Source organism: Anomaloglossus baeobatrachus, chromosome 5 (assembly GCF_048569485.1).
Source record: "Anomaloglossus baeobatrachus isolate aAnoBae1 chromosome 5, aAnoBae1.hap1, whole genome shotgun sequence".
Classification (NCBI taxonomy): Eukaryota; Metazoa; Chordata; class Amphibia; order Anura; family Aromobatidae; genus Anomaloglossus; species Anomaloglossus baeobatrachus.
The window spans coordinates 396,451,404-396,472,178 of record NC_134357.1 but is presented as its reverse complement, the minus strand read 5'-3'; the positions used below and the strand labels follow the sequence as shown (position 1 = coordinate 396,472,178).

The following is a 20,775-nucleotide window of genomic DNA, read 5'->3' as shown; positions in this document are numbered from 1 at the left end:
GAGAGCACAGACAGCGCACAAACGTGCAGGAGCGGCGGGGACCGAGGACAGGTGAGTATGTACTCCACATATGTTCCCGATGGGGATGGGGGGGGGTTGCAGAGCCATATGTGTGCGTGTGCAGAGCCATATCTGTGTGCGTGTGCGGTGCAGAGCCATATGTGTGCGTGTGAGGTACAGAGCCATATGTGTTCGTGTGCGGTGCAGAACCATATGTGTGCGTGTGCGGTACAGAGCCATATGTGTGCGTGTGCGGTGCAGAGCCATATGTGTGCGTGTGCAGAGCCATATGTGTGCGTGTGCGGTACAGAGCCATATGTGTGCGTGTGCGGTACAGAGCCATATGTGTGCGTGTGCAGAGCCATATGAGTGCGTGTGCGGTGCAGAGCCATATGTGTGCGTGTGCAGAGCCATATGTGTGCGGTACAGAGCCATATGTGTGCGTGTGTGGTGCAGAGCCATATGTGTGCGGTGCAGAACCATATGTCTGCGTGTGCGGTGCAGAGCCATATGTGTGTGTCGCGGGCGGGGAGGAGGGTGTCGGCACACTACGCTCACCCCTTCTGCTCGGGTCCGGCAGCTGCTCAGTGGTGGCTCGAGCTGTGGGCCGGATCCCGGGGTTCCTCGAGCGACACTCCTCGCCCGTGAGTGAAAAGGGATTTGTGGTTGGGTGTGGGGATTGTTATAGTTCGTGACGCCACCCACGGTCGTGGTGATTGCACCACCGCTGCTCAGTATGGGGGTCCCGGGGATGGTGATGTGGAGCAGCCAGGTGTGGTGTTGCCCCTCCGTGGGTAGGGGTTGGTGATCCCGGGGCCCGGTGATGGAGAAGTAGGTGCGGGGCCTGATGGGCGCAGGGACGCGGGGGCAGCGCTGTGCCTTGCGGCACTGTGGTACTCACTCAGCCTGAGACGTGGACACAGTTTGTACGGTAAACCAAACGGCTGGTAGGACGGTCCCACAGACGGCAGCACCTGCACTCCCGGTAGGTGACGGTGATGTCCCTCTTCCTTGCACCTATGGTTGACTTGTGGTAGCGGTGGATTCCCTCCGGTTACACGCTCCCCGGCTGCAATCTGGGCCGGAGGAGCTCTACACTTTGCCCGCAGGCGCTGGCCCTGAGAAACTGGTGCCATGGCGGTGTCTCTCCGGTTCAGGTTGGGCTGTTGCCTTCAATCGGGACTTGGTTGTTGGGGGATCTACGTCCCCTTCACTGACGGATTCGGCAAATCTGGCAACTCCTAGCCTTGCCGGGGTCCGAGAGGCCCCTGCCCTGGTGCTGACTGTCCTTCGGAACACTGCTCCAGACCACCGGGCACACAGCCAACGGGGTCCTTCCAGGAACTTCCAAACGGTCCCCCTCCAGACAGTCACCGCCGTTGCTGACCTTGCTGATCTGGCCCTACACAAAGCTGGACCCTTCAGGCTTTCTTTCTCTTCTGTCACTTCACTTGCTTTCCTCCTTTTTCCACTTTTCTACTTTCACTCTCACTTTGCTGTTGACTTTTGCCCTGTCTAGACTACTCCTCTACTCCTTCCACTTCCTCCTCCCTGACTAGACTCCTTACTCAAGCTCTTCCCTGAGCTGACTGCCTGGTTTTCCCGCCTCCAGAGTTGTGAGCTCCTCGGTGGGCGGAGCCAACCGCCTGGCCCACCCCCTGGTGTGCATCATCAGACTCCTGGAGGAAGGCAACAAGGATTTGTAGGTTAGCTGTGATGTACCTACCTGGAGTGTGGGGTGTGGTGGTGTTGTGACCTGTGTCCCCTGGCTTGCCCAGGGTGACACATTCCCCCTTAGCAAAATGCAGACCGTCCGCGGGCTGCCGTCCTACACCGGTTTTATTTTTTTGAAAAAGGGGTAACAGGGTTAAGAAAACATAAATAACATTTTTAATCAAAACTCTTCCCAAGACGGGAGGCACATTTACTTAAACGTTGCAACGGTATACGGTCACGGTTTCCGCTCTCTCCCACCCAAGCAACCTGGCCCTGATGCTGCCCCTAAAACCCAGGCAGCACCCCTTGACCCACAGTCCAGCACAAGTTACCCAAGCGGGATCTGTCCTTCCCCTCCAGAGGGTGGCCACCGGTTCCTTTGGTGGCTGGGCCCTGGCCTGCTCTGCTCAGGGCCCTCCCTCCAACCTGCCTCTCCGGAGGCGGCATTGCGGAAACGGTAACGGTACCCAACATATTTACAAGCCACTTAACGTTTGTGGTGCCCTGCAAGTTCACGGGCTTGTCCATAAGGAGTCCCTTATGCAAAACTTTTAACAGTCCCCACGGGGACAACGGTGCCGGCTCCAGCCGGTTCAATCACATCAGACAATCTGGTAACTGCTTCTTGGATTAATCATTTTCATCATTCTTCAAAACTTGTAAACAATAACAAACTTAAACTCAGTGGTGGTCCCAACGGGGACGGTGCAACGGGCATCCGCTGCCCTACTCCGGATATTCAGCTAACGCAGCTCCATCCCCCTCCACCAGCATATCCAACATGCACTGACATGCCTGCGGTGACAGGGGCACCCGGTACCCATTTCCACCGGTACACGGGGCATGGACGACCACTGGGGCTCCTACATAGTGGGAGCGCTCACTTGCTCCTTCAACTGCAACAGGGAACCCGGAGTTGGGGCAGGAGTCGTCATCTCTTGTTTCTGCGTCAGGCGGGTTGCCGCCAGCTGTCGCAGCCTCCTGGCCTCAAACATCCAGCACTTCAGCCCCTTCTGCGGTAGCACGGAGCAGCAGATCAGGCGAGCTGACATTAAGGCGCCTCATAAGTAACGGCAAGGGTGATGCATAGGCCGAGACTAGGCCGGGCCCCTCAGCCGCAGCGGCCGGTCCTGGTAGGACAGAGGGACGTGGGTCACCAGTCGGTCCTACTACATCCATTCTCTCTCCGTACCTCGGGGCAGTTGTAAACAGCTCCTCCACCTCGTTGGTCCACTGCTCCATCATCCGGAAGATCTGATCCTGCTGACGCTGGTAGAATTGCATCACCCGGGCCTTCATCCAGGCCACGGTCTCAGGCTCAGGGTCTAGCACAGTCCCTACTGGGACTTCTGGCATCGTGCTGTTAAGGGGCCGCGGTTCCAGCAGTTCCCCCTGATGTACTTCAGGGACGTCCCGGACGTCTGCAGCCAGCTGGTCCGCCGGAGCGGCTGGGCAGGGTATCGCTACCGGTTGGGCAGGTAGCGGGCCTAATGGCGGGGCGGCAGCAGCCATTGCGGGTAGCAGGGAGAGAGGTAGGGTGAACGGAAGCCGGCCGGGCCCCTCAGCTTCAACGGCCGATCCCTCGGGAATACAGGGGCGTGGGTCGCTTACCCGCTCCTCCAAATCCTCTTCTACCTCGCGTCTCCACATAGCAGCCACCACGTCCGCCATGTCGGTCTCCCACTCCTCCAGGAGGAGTTGCATATGAGCCTGCAGACGGTTACTCAACGGGACAGTCCGGTCCCTCAACCACGTCGCCGTGCCAGGCGCGGGAGCTTCTTCGTTGGGAGTTGGATCGTACATCTTAGCAATCGTGCCTTCCAGGAACCCAGTATCGCTGCAGAGTCCTGGCGTCTCCGCTTTTATAGCTGCTGCTACATGCGTTCAGCCGCCATCGCGTCCCCCTTAGCTCTTTCCGGCCCCTCCTCTCTCTGGGCGGGGTCTTGGCCTTCGCGCCTCTACTGCTCGAGAAGACGCTCGAGTGGGAACTTTTCGCGCCAAAGATGGCGGCTTCTGAAATTTTCCTGCCGGATACCTCCGGCGGTAACAAGGCGCACCTCTACCAGACGGCAGAGCGGTAAGATCCTGTTCGTGACGCCAAGTTGTCGCGGGCAGGGAGGAGGGTGTCGGCACACTACGCTCACCCCTTCTGCTCGGGTCCGGCAGCTGCTCAGTGGTGGCTCGAGCTGTGGGCCGGATCCCGGGGTTCCTCGAGCGACACTCCTCGCCCGTGAGTGAAAAGGGATTTGTGGTTGGGTGTGGGGATTGTTATAGTTCGTGACGCCACCCACGGTCGTGGTGATTGCACCACCGCTGCTCAGTATGGGGGTCCCGGGGATGGTGATGTGGAGCAGCCAGGTGTGGTGTTGCCCCTCCGTGGGTAGGGGTTGGTGATCCCGGGGCCCGGTGATGGAGAAGTGGGTGCGGGGCCTGATGGGCGCAGGGACGCGGGGGCAGCGCTGTGCCTTGCGGCACTGTGGTACTCACTCAGCCTGAGACGTGGACACAGTTTGTACGGTAAACCAAACGGCTGGTAGGACGGTCCCACAGACGGCTGCCCCTGCACTCCCGGTAGGTGACGGTGATGTCCCTCTTCCTTGCACCTATGGTTGACTTGTGGTAGCGGTGGATTCCCTCCGGTTACCCGCTCCCCGGCTGCAATCTGGGCCGGAGGAGCTCTACACTTTGCCCGCAGGCGCTGGCCCTGAGAAACTGGTGCCGTGGCGGTGGCTCTCCGGTTCAGGTTGGGCTGTTGCCTTCAATCGGGACTTGGTTGTTGGGGGATCTTCGTCCCCTTCACTGACGGATTCGGCAAATCTGGCGACTCCTAGCCTTGCCGGGGTCCGAGAGGCCCCTGCCCTGGTGCTGACTGTCCTTCGGAACACTGCTCCAGACCACCGGGCACACAGCCAACGGGGTCCTTCCAGGAACTTCCAAACGGTCCCCCTCCAGACAGTCACCGCCGTCGCTGACCTTGCTGATCTGGCCCTACACAAAGCTGGACCCTTCAGGCTTTCTTTCTCTTCTGTCACTTCACTTGCTTTCCTCCTTTTTCCACTTTTCTACTTTCACTCTCACTTTGCTGTTGACTTTTGCCCTGTCTAGACTACTCCTCTACTCCTTCCACTTCCTCCTCCCTGACTAGACTCCTTACTCAAGCTCTTCCCTGAGCTGACTGCCTGGTTTTCCCGCCTCCAGAGTTGTGAGCTCCTCGGTGGGCGGAGCCAACCGCCTGGCCCACCCCCTGGTGTGCATCATCAGACTCCTGGAGGAAGGCAACAAGGATTTGTAGGTTAGCTGTGATGTACCTACCTGGAGTGTGGGGTGTGGTGGTGTTGTGACCTGTGTCCCCTGGCTTGCCCAGGGCGACACATGTGCGTGTGCGGTGCAGAGCCATATGTGTGCGGTGCAGAGCCATATGTGTGCGTGTGCGGTGCAGAGCCATATGTGTGCGTGTGAGGTACAGAGCCATATGTGTTCGTGTGCGGTGCAGAACCATATGTGTGCGTGTGCGGTGCAGAGCCATATGTGTGCGGTACAGAGCCATATGTGTGCGTGTGCGGTGCAGACCCGATGTGGGGCTGTTATTTGCAATGCTGTAGTGATACCAGGTCAGGTGCTGGGGAAGAATACTGACAGGGAATGTGTGTGCAGGGGGCGGGCAGGGGGCGAGGCTAGACACTGGGGAGGGGCTGGACACTGGGGTGGGTGGTGACAGCTCTGACTGAGGTTCTGCATAGGAAGTGGTCAGTTTGCTGGAGCTGAATGTAAACAAGAAGCTGCAGAGAATAAAGGGATAATTCAAGAGGAACAAAAGTTAGAAAACAAAAAATAACAATGTAGGTGTGATTTATATGACAATACAGCACAGATAAACTCAACAATTTTTGTTAAGCTAATGTCGGACAACTCCTTTAACAGTACAAAACAGACTGGTATATGAGGAGAGGACCCTGCCCGCGAGGACTCAGTCTACAGGGAATGAGTGATGGTACAATAGGTGACAGAGCTGGTTGCGCAGTGGTCTACTGGACTGAGGGCTATATCATCACTAGTATGCTGCGGTTTTGGCTGAGCATTGTAGTGCTCACTCGTCTCTAGTATGTTGCGGTTTTGGCTGAGCATTGTAGTGCTCACTCATCACTAGTATGCTGCGGTTTTTCCATGAGCATTGCAGTGCTCACTCATCACTAGTATGTTGCGGTTTTGGCTGAGCATTGTAGTGCTCACTCATCACTAGTATGTTGCGGTTTTGGCTGAGCATTGTAGTGCTCACTCATCACTAGTATGCTGCGGTTCTGGCTGAGCATTGTAGTGCTCACTCATCACTAGTATGTTGCGGTTTTGGCTGAGCATTGTAGTGCTCACTCATCACTAGTATGCTGCGGTTCTGGCTGAGCATTGTAGTGCTCACTCATCACTAGTATGTTGCGGTTTTGGCTGAGCATTGTAGTGCTCACTCATCACTAGTATGTTGCGGTTTTGGCTGAGCATTGTAGTGCTCACTCATCACTAGTATGTTGCGGTTTTGGCTGAGCATTGTAGTACTCACTCATCACTAGTATGCTGCGGTTTTTCCATGAGCATTGCAGTGCTCACTCATCACTAGTATGTTGCGGTTTTGGCTGAGCATTGTAGTGCTCACTCATCACTAGTATGTTGCGGTTTTGGCTGAGCATTGTAGTGCTCACTCATCACTAGTATGTTGCGGTTTTGGCTGAGCATTGTAGTGCTCACTCATCACTAGTATGTTGCTGTTTTGGCTGAGCATTGTAGTGCTCACTCATCACTAGTATGTTGCGGTTTTGGCTGAGCATTGTAGTGCTCACTCATCACTAGTATGTTGCGGTTTTGGCTGAGCATTGTAGTGCTCACTCATCACTAGTATGTTGCGGTTTTGGCTGAGCATTGTAGTACTCACTCATCACTAGTATGTTGCGGTTTTGGCTGAGCATTGCAGTGCTCACTCATCACTAGTATGTTGCGGTTTTGGCTGAGCATTGTAGTGCTCACTCATCACTAGTATGTTGCGGTTTTGGCTGAGCATTGTAGTGCTCACTCATCACTAGTATGTTGCGGTTTTGGCTGAGCATTGTAGTGCTCACTCATCACTAGTATGTTGCGGTTTTGGCTGAGCATTGTAGTACTCACTCATCACTAGTATGCTGCGGTTTTTCCATGAGCATTGCAGTGCTCGCTCATCACGAGTATGCTGCGGTTTTTGCATGTGCATTGCAGTGCTCGCTCATCACTAGTATGCTGCGGCTTTTGGTCTATACACAGACATAGTGACTTGTGCACATTTATATGGATTTGCAGATTGTGGAAATAGATGGAACATAAATTATCTTAAGCCCCTTAAATACATAAACCTGAAGAATCCGTATAACTACTGTGCGCGATTTCTGGTAGTGTCCTGCAGCTGGGCAGCAGAAGAGAAGACGAGCCGCAGTCCGGTACAAGAGAAGCTCAGTGCCCGGCACAGTCACTCAGTACTAGTGACGACTCAGTCATAATACCCGAATGCTATTGGCCTCGTCTTCCTTCAATCGAAAGAAAAGTCCCGCCCATCACCTCACATGGCCCTCTGATTGGCTATCTATTTCTTAGGGGCTTTTTTAAAAAAAGAAGGAAAATTATCTCCTACGACGGAAGCCCGCTCGCACTGTGATTGGCGCGTTCGTACGAGCTCCGCCCTCTTGCAATGTGATTGGAGAATTCGATTCAGGGCTGGCTGCGGATTGGTGGAAGGTTTTCGGCGGTTTCCCGAGTTTTGAAGTCGTTGTCCTTAACGGTCTCATTTCACGGTAAGGAAGCGAGGGAGCGCGCTGTGGGCGAAGAGCAGAAGATTTGTCGCAATTGTCGGTGTCATTTAACGTTTCAAGATGGAGACTGAGCCACTTAAAGTGAGTATGCCTCTGTTCTGGGAAGGAGACAATACACGAAGTTCTGTTTATTACACATGACGGAGCCCGCACAAGTCTGTTACTGTGTACGGCCAGTGGCTTCTATGGTGGTGTGCATGCTGGGAGATATGTGCACTACTGGTGATATGGAGGGAGATGTGACACTACAGCTCCCAGCATGCCCATTACCGGGGATATGGAGGGAGATGGGGCACTACAGCTCCCAGCATGCCCATTACCGGGGATATGGAGGGAGATGGGGCACTACAGCTCCCAGCATGCCCATTACCGGGGATATGGAGGGAGATGGGGCACTACAGCTCCCAGCATGCCCATTACCAGGGAGATGGGGCACTACAGCTCCCAGCATGTCCATTACCGGGGAGATGGGGCACTACAGCTCCCAGCATGTCCATTACCGGGGATATGGAGGGAGATGGGGCACTACAGCTCCCAGCATGTCCATTACCGGGGATATGGAGGGAGATGTGGCACTACAGCTCCCAGCATGTCCATTACCGGGGATATGGAGGGAGATGTGGCACTACAGCTCCCAGCATGCCCATTACCGGGGATATGGGGGAGATGTGACACTACAGCTCCCAGCATGCCCATTACCGGGGATATGGAGGGAGATGTGGCACTACAGCTCCCAGCATGCCCATTACCGGGGATATGGAGGGAGATGTGGCACTACAGCTCCCAGCATGCCCATTACCGGGGATATGGAGGGAGATGTGGCACTACAGCTCCCAGCATGCCCATTACCGGGGATATGGAGGGAGATGTGGCACTACAGCTCCCAGCATGCCCATTACCGGGGATATGGAGGGAGATGTGGCACTACAGCTCCCAGCATGCCCATTACCGGGGATATGGAGGGAGATGTGGCACTACAGCTCCCAGCACGCCCATTACCGGGGATATGGAGGGAGATGTGGCACTACAGCTCCCAGCACGCCCATTACCGGGGATATGGAGGGAGATGTGGCACTACAGCTCCCAGCACGCCCATTACCGGGGATATGGAGGGAGATGTGGCACTACAGCTCCCAGCACGCCCATTACCGGGGATATGGAGGGAGATGTGGCACTACAGCTCCCAGCACGCCCATTACCGGGGATATGGAGGGAGATGTGGCACTACAGCTCCCAGCACGCCCATTACCGGGGATATGGAGGGAGATGGAGCACTACAGCTCCCAGCACGTCCATTACCGGGGATATGGGGGGAGATGTGGCACTACAGCTCCCAGCATGCCCATTACCGGGGATATGGAGGGAGATGGGGCACTACAGCTCCCAGCATGTCCATTACCGGGGAGATGTGACACTACAGCTCCCAGCATGTCCATTACCGGGGATATGAGGGGGAGATGGGGCACTACAGCTCCCAGCATGCCCATTACCGGGGATATGGAAGGAGATGGGGCACTACAGCTCCCAGCACGTCCATTACCGGGGATATGGAGGGAGATGGGGCACTACAGCTCCCAGCATGTCCATTACCGGGGAGATGGGGCACTACAGCTCCCAGCATGTCCATTACCGGGGAGATGGGGCACTACAGCTCCCAGCATGTCCATTACCGGGGAGATGGGGCACTACAGCTCCCAGCGTGTCCATTACCGGGGAGATGTTGCACTACAGCTCCCAGCGTGTCCATTACCGATTGTTGATTTTCTGTTGTCCTGATGAAAGAGGCTGCGACCTCAGAAACGCGTATACTTGATCTGTACATGAATAAAGAGAATATTTAATAAACATCGCATCTTGGTGATCGCGCGGCAAGAAAAACCCGATCTCCTATCTATCTCCAATTGTGCATTTGGAGGCAGGTGTGGTACTACCACTCCCAGCATGCTCACCACTAGATGCATAATTGCGCTTTTGCAGTTTGATTTCTGACTAAGGATACTTTCACACATCAGTTTTTTTCCCATCCGGCACAATCTGGAAAAAAACGGATAAAAAGGATCCGGCGCTGGATCCATTTTATCCCCATTGATGTGTATTAGCGCCGGACTGTGCCTGATGGCCTTGAGTTGCATCCATCTTTTGCCGGATCCGTCATAATTGGCTAATGCGGCGGCCGGATGGAACGTCGCTTGTAAAAAAACGCATCGCGCCGGTGCGATATGGCGTGGTTTACAATGGAAGTCTATGGACGCCGATCCGGCGTAATGCGTCATAAAACGGATGCGGCCGCCGGATCCGTTTTTGTAAACTGAGCATGCTCTAATTTATTAAAAAAAAAAAAAAAGGATCCAGTGGATGAAATGACGGATCAGGTATATCGGATCCGTCAAAAATAAAGGATCAAGCGCATCCGTTTTTGCATATTCTGCGCCGGATCCGTTGCATTAGGCACACGCCGGATTGTGCCTGATTCCAAAAAACTGATGTGTGAAAGTAGCCTAAGGCCGGTTTCACACATCCGGCATTTCGCCACTTTGCCGGATCCGTCACACTCCAGTACAGTGCAATACAATACAATGGCATTGTGGCAACCTCCGGTCACATGGGACCCGCGCTCCTAATTTTTCCAGGGTGTGTATGATGTCCTTCATAATCTTTTCAGGATGTGTATGAGGCCTACCTCTACAATTCTCTTACATAGATGTATACCCCTAGGTGTAAATGTTTTTCAGCCCTTGCACTTAGTGCATAGGCTTTACCAGTCTAGGAGTCCCACTGCTTAAAAATGGGAAACAAATGTTTTATGAGGCCCTCCTCTACATGTCTTCCAGCGTGTATCCCTCCTTTTTACTTTTTTTTTTTTTCTTCAGTCCTAGTGAATCGCCCCCATGGGACAGGTGTTTTAACCTACTCGTTGCCGGGCCGGGGTGCAGATCCTCTGCGTTGTCACGGGGTGGCCTGGCCCGGTTCCATTGCCCCCAGGTGTACAGGAAGGAGGGTGGCAGGGAGGAAGAAGGTAGTAGTCGGAGGTTAGGGAAGTCTTTTAAGGTGATCGTGACGCCACCTGTGGTACGCGGCCAGGGATTGGGGCCGCCGCTACAGGGTCTCTCACCGGGCCAGATGTCGGATGCAGCTGGGATGGTATCGCTCCCCACAGGCGAAGCGGGATTACCACGTGGAGGATGGTTGGGGTGATGATAGTGTAGTCCCCGTTTGCGGCGCTGGCGCCGATAAAGGAGAGACAGGGACTGCGGTTCCAGGCCTTTAACTGACAAGTAGTTCAGGCGCTGCCCCAGAGTACCGGTCTCCGCCGCGATGGGCTCCAGCCGATCCCAAATCAGTGAAAGGCTCTAGTCGAACCCCCATCGCGTGAAGCACTTGGGGATCCTGGTGTCAGTAAAGTGTCCCGTTCTGTATGCTGATAGCGCGGTTCCGTTGTGGGGCCGGTCCTCAATCCTGAATCCTATATGCTATTTGGCTGCAGACTCGGTGGGATGGGTCCGGTGACTGTTCTAGCCATTCCCCACGACCCTTGCAGACTTGGTAGATAACAGGAAGTATATCTGCCCTAGGGTTCTGTACCCCGACAGCGCCGGTCCTGTGAAAGCAGCCTTCTGCTTCTCCCCAGCGACCGTGTTAAACGCCTTGGACCACAGAGCTCCTGGCGGCACATCCGCTCTACTGTGTTTCAAGCTATTCTCTCTCTGTTGTAGTTGTGTTGTGTGTTCTGAGCTGTTGCCCCCAGTCGCTGCCACCGGCAGGTTCACTGCTCTCGCTAAGTTAACCTGCTCTTCCCATTGTGTGCTCCTGAGTCCCCAGTCCAGTGGATCTGGTGAGCCCCTGGTGCGTTGGCATCCTGTAAACCCACCGCTGTAGTGACCCCCTACTGTGATCCGACCCTGGCCTGATCCCAATTGGGGAGGGCAACCCAGTGTTACTGTATGTTTGTGTGAGCAGAAGCTGGTACCGACCTTTCTTGTACCCAGAATAAGAACTACACCCTAATGGAGGTGCAGTACCCTGTGGCGCCTGAAGCCTCAGGGGTGCCACACATCCATTAGATGAGACATCCCCAGCACTTTACCCGGCTCTTCCCGATTGCCCTGGTTCAGTGGTAATCGGGGTAATAAGGGGTTAATTTCAGCTGACATTAAGCCCTAGATTAGTAATGGGAGGTATCTGAGACACCCCCCTTCCCCATCACTAATCTGTATGTAAAAAGAAACAAACACCCCAAAAATCCTTTATTTGAAGTAAAATACAAACACACACCCTCTTTCACTCCTTTATTGACTCCAAAATCTTCCCTGTAGGTCTGACATAACCCACACGATGTCCCACGACGATTCAGCCCCGCTATATCCAATCCTGGAGGGACCGAAAACATGTCTGATCGCTCCAGAAAACACTGACAAGTGGGTCCCGGCTGGCAGCAGTGACGCCGCTTAGTTCACCGGAGGTCATACCTGGATTCTCATCGTATGACCTCCAGTGACCTGAGTACCACACTCTGGCTTACAGTGCCAGGCCATGCCCTGCACCCCGCCAGCCCTTTAACACTGACCGTGCTGGCTGGGAAGTGCGAGGCAGCCCCGCATATGCCCCCCGACTGGCACTGACAGTGTTAAAGGGCTGGCGGGGGAAACGCTTTAACAGTGACAGTGCACTCACCTCCTCCGGGCGGGCACGGTCAGTGTTAACCCCTTCCGCCCCAAGCCTATTTTGACACCTAAAGACCAGGCCATTTTTTGCAATTTTGACCAGTGTCACTTTATGAGGTTATAACTCTGGAACGCTTCAACGGATCCCGGTGATTCTGAGACTGTTTTTTCGTGACATATTGGGCTTCATGTTAGTGGTAAATTTAGGCCGATATTTTTTGCGTTTCTTTGTGAAAAAAAACGGAAATTTCGCGAAAATTTCTTTATCGTTCCTTTGGGAGACCCAGACCATGGGTGTTTAGCTTCTGCCTCCGGAGGACACACAAAGTACTACACTTAAAAGTGTAGCTCCTCCCTCTGAGCTTATACACCCCCTGGTAGCCAGTCCTAACCAGTTTATCGCTTTGTGTTCAGGAGGTCATACATCCACACATGCATTCTCATCTGATTTGTTTGACTTTTGGAAAGAGTTTGAAGAAAAGCGGGTCCATGTCTGGACTCCCGGCATGTCCCTTCTCACCCCACTGTGTCGGCGGTGTTGTTAAGGTTGATTTACAAGGCTGAAGCCTTACATGCCGCGCTCCTTCACCATCCCTTCTGGGCTCTGGCTTGAAGTGGGAGCCAGCACGGTCTCCATGCCTGGCAGGAGTCCGGTCTCCATCCACAGCCCCTTGAGGATTCTGTTGGACCGGAGCACTCACTCCCAGGGACATGGCCCTGCGTCTCAGCAGCTAAGTACCTGAGACGTTTATGTTGGGGTTCCCGGTTCTTTATTGTATGGGGAGAGTATGCTGTATGTGATTGTTTTAACTTTTCCGATGGGTTCTCCAGCTTTTGCCCGAAAACCGCGCTGATGGTGCCTGCTTGTCGGCCTCGCCGCTTAAATTTAGGCCCCGGCTTCGCCGGAGGCCTAGTTTCATTTTCCTGCCCTCGCATGTCACTCATGCAGAGGGACAGGTTCGGCTCCTCCCGGCGGCCGTTCTACACAGGGGAGGGACACTCCCCACTGCTGGGGCGTCCCTCCTTGCCTGCAGGTCTCTATAGCCCTCCAGTTCCCGCTCTTTTATAGGAACGCCCCTAGTCCCCATTTCTCAGGCAGAGTTCACTCTGCTCTGGGACATTCTGCATCTCTGCTGAGGTGCTGCGCACTGGGGGACCGGGCTTCGGGATCTGGAGGGCACACAACACCACGCTCAGCGGTCTGGTAAGCCACAGCCGGTCTCCGGTTGTGGACCTCTGTATATTCTCCCTGGGGTTAATTCTCTGCAAAGCCCCCACTCCAGCAGCATGTCTCACACAAGGAGCAAGGCTCCAAAGCTTTATTCTGCATGCACTGCATGTAAGCTCCTGCTGCATGAGCCGAGCATTTATCCACACTGTGATGGTTGCTCTAACTTGGCGGTTCCACAGCCTGGAGTCTCACCCCCAGTGGTCTCTCAGGCTGCTGCTGCTGCACCTGTGACTGAACCCCCGGCCTCGGTAGAGTCCTTTTCTAGGTCCATATCCCAGTCATTTGCTGAGTCCATGGGACTTTTGTCCAGGACTTTGATGAATATGCATCAGCCCCCCTCACAGGGTGCCTCTAATACTCTTGACAGAGGACTCCTATCCTCTGACCTCCGTCCATCAGAGCTCACGGAGGATTCATCATCTGATCCCAGACCCCGTCCTGCTAAGAGAAGGCGCAGAGTTTCCTCCCCCTCCCCATCCCACGGCTCTGTCTCAAGAGCTGACTCTCAAGATGAGGAGGATACCCTCCGTTATTCCCTCAGGCGCCTGATGCAGGTGCTGGGTCAAATGGTGGCTTCCATGGAGGCGGTTCCCTTTGCCCAGTTCCATCTGCGTCCTCTGCAGCTGGACATTCTCCGCTGTTGGGACAAGCGGCCTTCCTCCTTACAGAGGTTAGTGGCTCTGTCGCCACGGACCAGGAGCTCTCTTCAGTGGTGGCTTCGACCCCTCTCCCTGTCCCAAGGGCGCTCCTTCCTGGCTCCGTCCTGGGTGATTCTCACCACGGATGCCAGCCTATCTGGCTGGGGAGCGGTACATCTCTACCACAGAGCTCAGGGCACTTGGACTCCGTCCGAGTCAGCCCTTTCAATCAATGTGCTGGAAACCAGAGCTGTGCTTCTTGCTCTCCTAGCCTTTCACCACCTGTTGGCGGGCAGGCACATTCGAGTCCAGTCAAACAATGCGACAGCAGTTGCCTACATCAATCACCAAGGCGGGACACGCAGCCGCCTGGCAATGTTGGAGGTCCAACGCATTCTTCAATGGGCGGAGGACTCCAAGTCCACCATATCCGCAGTCCACATCCCTGGCGTAGAAAACTGGGAGGCAGATTATCTCAGCCGTCAATCCGTGGACGGTGGCGAGTGGTCCCTGCACCCGGCAGTGTTTCAGTCAATCTGCCGCAAGTGGGGCCCTCCGGACGTGGACCTAATGGCATCCCGTCACAACAACAAGGTTCCGGTTTACGTGGCTCGCTCCCACGATCCTCAGGCCTTCGCCGCGGACGCTCTGGTTCAAGACTTGTCCCAGTTTCGTCTGTCCTACATGTTTCCCCCTCTAGCTCTCTTGCCCAGAGTCCTGCGCAAGATCAGAATGGAGGGCCGTCGAGTCATCCTCATTGCACCGGACTGGCCCAGGCGAGCTTGGTATCCGGACCTGCTCCAACTGTCCGTGGAGCTGCCGTGGCATCTTCCGGACCGTCCAGACCTGCTCTCGCAAGGTCCGTTTTTCCGCCCGAATTCTGCGGCACCCAAATTGACGGCGTGGCTCTTGAATCCTGGATTTTGACGGCTTCTGGTATTCCTCCTGAAGTCATCTCCACTATGACTCGGGCCTGTAAGTCTTCCTCCGTTAAGATCTATCACAGGACTTGGAAAATTTTCCTGTCCTGGTGTCGCTCTTCCGGCCATTCTCCTTGGCCATTCTCGTTGCCGACCCTTCTGTCTTTTTTACAGTCCGGTCTGCAGCTAGGACTGTCCCTCAACTCTCAAGGGACAAGTCTCAGCCCTATCAGTGCTGTTCCAGCGGCGTCTCGGCTGGCTCAGATCCGCACCTTCATGCAAGGTGCGTCTCACATCATTCCGCCTTATCGGCGGCCCTTGGATCCCTGGGACCTTAACTTGGTCCTCACAGTATTGCAGAAACCCCCCTTTGAGCCTCTTAGGGAGGTTTCTTTGTATCGTCTTTCTCAAAAGGTGGCCTTTCTAGTTGCCATAACTTCTCTCAGGAGAGTCTCTGATTTGGCTGCGCTCTCCTCGGAGTCACCTTTTTTGTTTTTTCACCAAGACAAGGTAGTTCTCCGTCCGACCCCGGACTTTCTTCCTAAGGTGGTCTCTCCCTTCCACCTTAACCAGGATATTTCCTTGCCTTCCTTCTGTCCGGCCCCTGTTCATCGCTTTGAGAAAGCGCTGCATACTCTAGATCTGGTGCGTGCTCTCCGGATTTATGTGGCTCGCACCGCTGCGCTTAGGCGGTGCACCTCTCTTTTTGTGCTAACCACAGGGCGACGCAAGGGTCTCTCTGCTTCTAAGCCGACCTTGGCCCGTTGGATTAGATCGACCATTTCGGACGCCTACCAGAGTACACAGGTGCCTCCCCCGCCGGGGATCAAAGCACACTCGACCAGAGCTGTCGGTGCCTCTTGGGCTTTTAGGCACCAGGCTACGGCTCAACAAGTCTGTCAGGCTGCCACTTGGACTAGCCTGCATACCTTTTCGAAGCACTACCAAGTGCATGCTCATGCTTCGGCAGATGCGAGCTTGGGCAGACGCATCGTTCAGGCGGCTGTCGCCCACTTGTGAAGTTAGGCTCCGCCTACTTCTTAGTTTTTTCTGTTTATTCCCACCCAGGGACAGCTTTGGGACGTCCCATGGTCTGGGTCTCCCAAAGGAACGATAAAGAAAAAGAGAATTTTGTTACTTACCGTAAATTCTTTTTCTTATAGTTCCGTATTGGGAGACCCAGCACCCTCCCTGTTGCCTGTTGGCAATTTTCTTGTTCCGTGTGTTAGCACCGGCTGTTGTCGTGGACAGAGTCTCCGGTTGTTCCGGTTCTTACTCTGTTCTACTTGTGGGTGGCTGTTCTCCTTCAGCTTTTGCACTAAACTGGCTAGGACTGGCTACCAGGGGGTGTATAAGCTCAGAGGGAGGAGCTACACTTTTAAGTGTAGTACTTTGTGTGTCCTCCGGAGGCAGAAGCTAAAAACCCATGGTCTGGGTCTCCCAATACGGAACTATAAGAAAAAGAATTTACGGTAAGTAACAAAATTCTTTTTTGTAATTTTCAAACTTTGAATTTTTATGCTCTAAAACCAACGAGACATATGACACAAAATAATTAATAAATAACATTTCCCACATGTCTACTTTACCTCAGAACAATTTTGGGGGAAAAAAAAATTAAGGAAGTTATAAAGGTTCAAAGTTTGAGCAATTTCTCATTTTTACAACAAAATTTACAAAGCCACTTTTTTAGGGACCACATCACATTTGAAGCGATTTTGAAAGGTCTACATGACACAAAGCACCCAAAAGTGACACCATTCCAAAAACAGCACCCCTCAGGCTACTCAAAACCACATTCAAGAAGGTTATTAACCCTTCTGGTGCTTCACAGTAACTAAAGCAATGTGGATGGAAAAAAATGAACATTTTACTTTTTGCAACAAAAATGTTAATTTAGCCTCAATTATTGCATTTCACAAGGGTAGCAGGATTAAATGAACCCCCAAAATTTGTTGGGCAATTTCTTCTGAGCACGCAGATACCTCATATGTGGCAAAAAAACACTGTTTGGGCGCACGGCAGGACTCGGAAGGGAAGGAGCGCCATTTGACTTTTTTGAACAGAAAATTAGCTGGAATCGTTAGCCGCACCATGTTGCGTTTGGAGAGCCCCTGAGGTGCCGAAACAGTGGAGCTCCCCCACATGTGACCCCATTTTGGAAACTAGACCACTCATGGAATTTATCTAGATGTTTATTGAACACTTTGATCCTCTGGGGGCTTCACGAAAGTTAATAGAGTTGAGCCGTGAAAATAAAAAATTTTTTTTTACCACAAAATTGTTACTTCAACCAGGTAGCTTTTTTTTCACAAGGGTATCAGGAAAAATTGTATGTATAAAATGTATGGTGCAATTTCTCCTGAGTACACAGATATCTCATATGTGGTGTAAATCAAATGTTTGGCCGCACAGCAGGGCTCGGAATGCAAGTTGTGTCATTTGACTTTTCAAACGCAAAATCTGGGATAATTAGCGTATTCCATGTTGTGTTTGGAGACCCCCTGAGTTGCCGAAACAGTGGAGCTCCCCCACATGTGACCCCATTTTGGAAACTAGACCCCCCATGGCATAGAAAAAAAAACCAGGGCGCACGCACAAATGTTCTGCAAAAAAGGGGGGGGACTAGGTGGGATGGAAAAAAAGTCCTGTCCAAAGTCGAGTACGCCAAAGTCGAGTACGACTGCAGGACGATTGCTAATCAGGTACCTAATTGTTCAAGTTTTTTTTTTGTTTTGTTTTTATTTGGGGTGCATAAAAAAAGCAAAAACTAGAGCAACAATTACGTACCTGATAAGCCAATCACGTAGCTGATCAGCACTTGGCGGCAAGCAGGTGGGGGAGGGGGGGGGAGAGGGAGTGGGAGATGCGATTGGGGATAGTTAGAAAAGAGCCACGAACAATACTTACAGGATGGATCAGAACAGCGGCAGATGGGGGGCAGCGGCATATAAAGGGAGCATCTGTGATTGTGAGACGGGGCGGCTGTGATAGGGTGGGGGCGGATGGGAGAGGGTGCGGGCGGATGGGAGAGGGTGCAGTGGATGCAAGAGCGGCAGAGGATGGGGTGAAGGGGGGGATGGGGAGTGGGAGGTGAGATTGGGGATAGTTACCTTACAGGATGGATCTAGGCAGCAGGATCACAGGAGATGAAGGAGGCAGCAGATCGGGAAGGGTGAGAGGTGGGGGAGGGAGCGCAGCGCAGATCACGGGGGAGACAGATGAGCAGAGCACAGATCATGGGGGTGAGAGGTGAGGGAGGACAGATCACGGGGGTGAGAGGTGAGGGAGCACAGATCACGTGGGTGAGAGGTGGCGGGAGAGCGGACAGCAGATCACGGGGGTGACAGGTGAGGGAGGACAGATCACGGGGGTGACAGGGGAGGGAGCACACATCACGGGGGTGACAGGGGAGGGAGCACACATCACGGGGGTGACAGGGGAGGGAGCACACATCACGGGGGTGACAGGGGAGGGAGCACACATCACGGGGGTGACAGGGGAGGGAGCACACATCATGGGGGTGACAGGGGAGGGAGCACACATCACGGGGGTGACAGGGGAGGGAGCACACATCACGGGGGTGACAGGGGAGGGAGCACACATCACGGGGGTGACAGGGGAGGGAGCACACATCACGGGGGGTGACAGGGGAGGGAGCACACATCACGGGGGTGACAGGGGAGGGAGCACACATCACGGGGGTGACAGGGGAGGGAGCACACATCACGGGGGTGAGAGGTGGGGGAGGGAGTGGGCAGCACATCACGGAGGGGGAGCGGCGCGCAGCGCATAACGGAGGAGAGGGGGCACGCAGCGCATAACGGAGGAGAGGGGGCGAGCAGCCGATCACGAGGGGGAGGGGCCGGGCAGCAGATCGGGGAGAGCGGTGACACTGTGGCAGACGGAGGAGGGCAGCGGCGGGTGGGGATGCGGGCAGCAGATCACGAGGGGTGAGGGTGCGGGCAGCAGATTGGGGAGACAGGTGGCAGATCGCGGAGGGCAGCGGCGGATCGGGAGGTGTGGGGGTGCGGGCAGCAGATCGGGGAGACAGGTGACAGATTGCGGAGGGCAGCGTCGGCGGCGGATTGGGAGGTGTGGGGGTGAGGGTGCGGGCAGCAGATCGGGGAGACAGGTGGCGGATCGGGAGGCTTTTCGCCGGTTTCATACAGTGCAATGGCAGCGCGGCAACTTCCAGGTCCCATGCTCCGGTCACATAACCGCATGGGACCGGAGTTTGTCGCCCTGCCATTGCACTGTATACACTCACTGTGCTGCAGGGACTACAAGTGATGGGGGCGGTCACCGGCAACAGGTCCATGGTGATTGGAGAGATCGGGCACAAGGCCGATCTCTCCAATCAGAGCTGCTGGAACTGGGGGAGGGTGATCCAGTGAGGTCACCCAGCTCCAGCCAATGGCCAGTGCTACAGCTGCACTGGTTAGGGCTGGATTTCAATGTTTCAGTCATTTTAAATGGCTGGAACATTACAGTGGCTGTGATTGGTTGGCTGACGAACGCCGCTCAATCACAGCCTCCGTAGGTCCGGGGAGGAGGCACCACCCCTCCTGAGGTCAGGTACAGGTCCCCTCCTCCCCGAATCTGCGGTTTATGCTAACTTTTCGTAGTCACTGGAGGCTCCGGTGCCGCGATTACGCCATGACGGAAAGATCCGTCCTTGGTCGTTAAGGCCCAGGGCACCATGACGGAAAGATCCGTCCTTGGTCGTGAAGGGGTTAAAGGGCTGGCGGAGAGTGTTTCGTCTGGGAACAGCTCAGCATCAACCTCATATTCGCATACCAGCATAGTGTTTGTTACAGTGGTTTCCAGATATTGATTACTGACCCCTTTCCTCAGGCTAGACCGTCAATACCTATGGTCTTGCACCTGGCACAGCACTGTAGGTCTGGGAAAGCCTTTGTAAAGTGCAGGAGCGCAGTACTGAGTGCAGCCACTACCAAACATTTGGTGCCGTAGGTCATCAATATCAGAATATCTTCACAACATATAACCTCTCTGATTTTCTAAAAGTAGCCAAAAAACTGCCAAATCCATTATGTGAGCATATTATTTTCTCAGGAAACTCACATTTTAAAGGGGTTATCTGTGACTTTTTTTTATTTTTTTTTTTTTAATGTGCATAAACACCAAATTAGGTAGTCGCTAACTACTTGTCTTCCTGCTTGTGGCCGGCGCTGATCTCTGCTGACACAGAGCACGCCTACTGGCGATTCAGCAGCTTCCGGTGATGCCACGTCAACAGCGCAGCGGGTTCTTTTCTGTTCTGTTAAGGCGTCACTGCCGACGTCATGCTGATTGGCAGCCTGGGGCCCAACTGTGGGAGCTGACTGTCAATCAGCATGACGTCAGTAGTCACGCCCCGTTGACTGCAGCCTGGACGAGGAAGAGTTGCTTTGTTGATCTGAGCAGCAGAATTGCCGGCAGGAGCGGTCCATGACCACTCTGAGCCAGCACTGGGAACAGGCAGGCATTTGCCTTTGTTAGCAACTACCTGCCTGTAAGGTTTTAGACACAGTAAAAATAAATCCTGGATAACCTTGTTAGAGGAGGAGTTCGGTCGGAATCTGCAAGTCTGCAGGCACTCTGTGAATCCTCATATCGCACAAACTACGCTGCCACGGTTCTGTGGTCAGTCGGGAAAAGTGGTCACAGGACCGCGCTGACTAGAAGGGCATAGCCTCGCTCAATACGCTGGCATACAGTGCATGTAATGTGAGGACTCACAAGTCTGTAGCCACATAGTGATACATAGATGGACTGCAG

General features: G+C 54.1%; 1 protein-coding gene across 1 annotated transcript in view; it reads left to right on the top strand.

Moving 5' to 3' along the window:
- The first annotated feature begins 7,494 nt into the window (after window positions 1–7,494).
- Window positions 7,495–20,775, top strand: part of TOP2A (DNA topoisomerase II alpha) — a 195,197-nt gene continuing 181,916 nt past the window's right edge. The window contains exon 1 of the mRNA XM_075350156.1: window positions 7,495–7,622. Within this exon, the coding sequence (XP_075206271.1) occupies window positions 7,602–7,622 (21 nt within the window). The 5' untranslated portion in view covers window positions 7,495–7,601. The remainder of the gene's footprint in view (window positions 7,623–20,775) is intronic.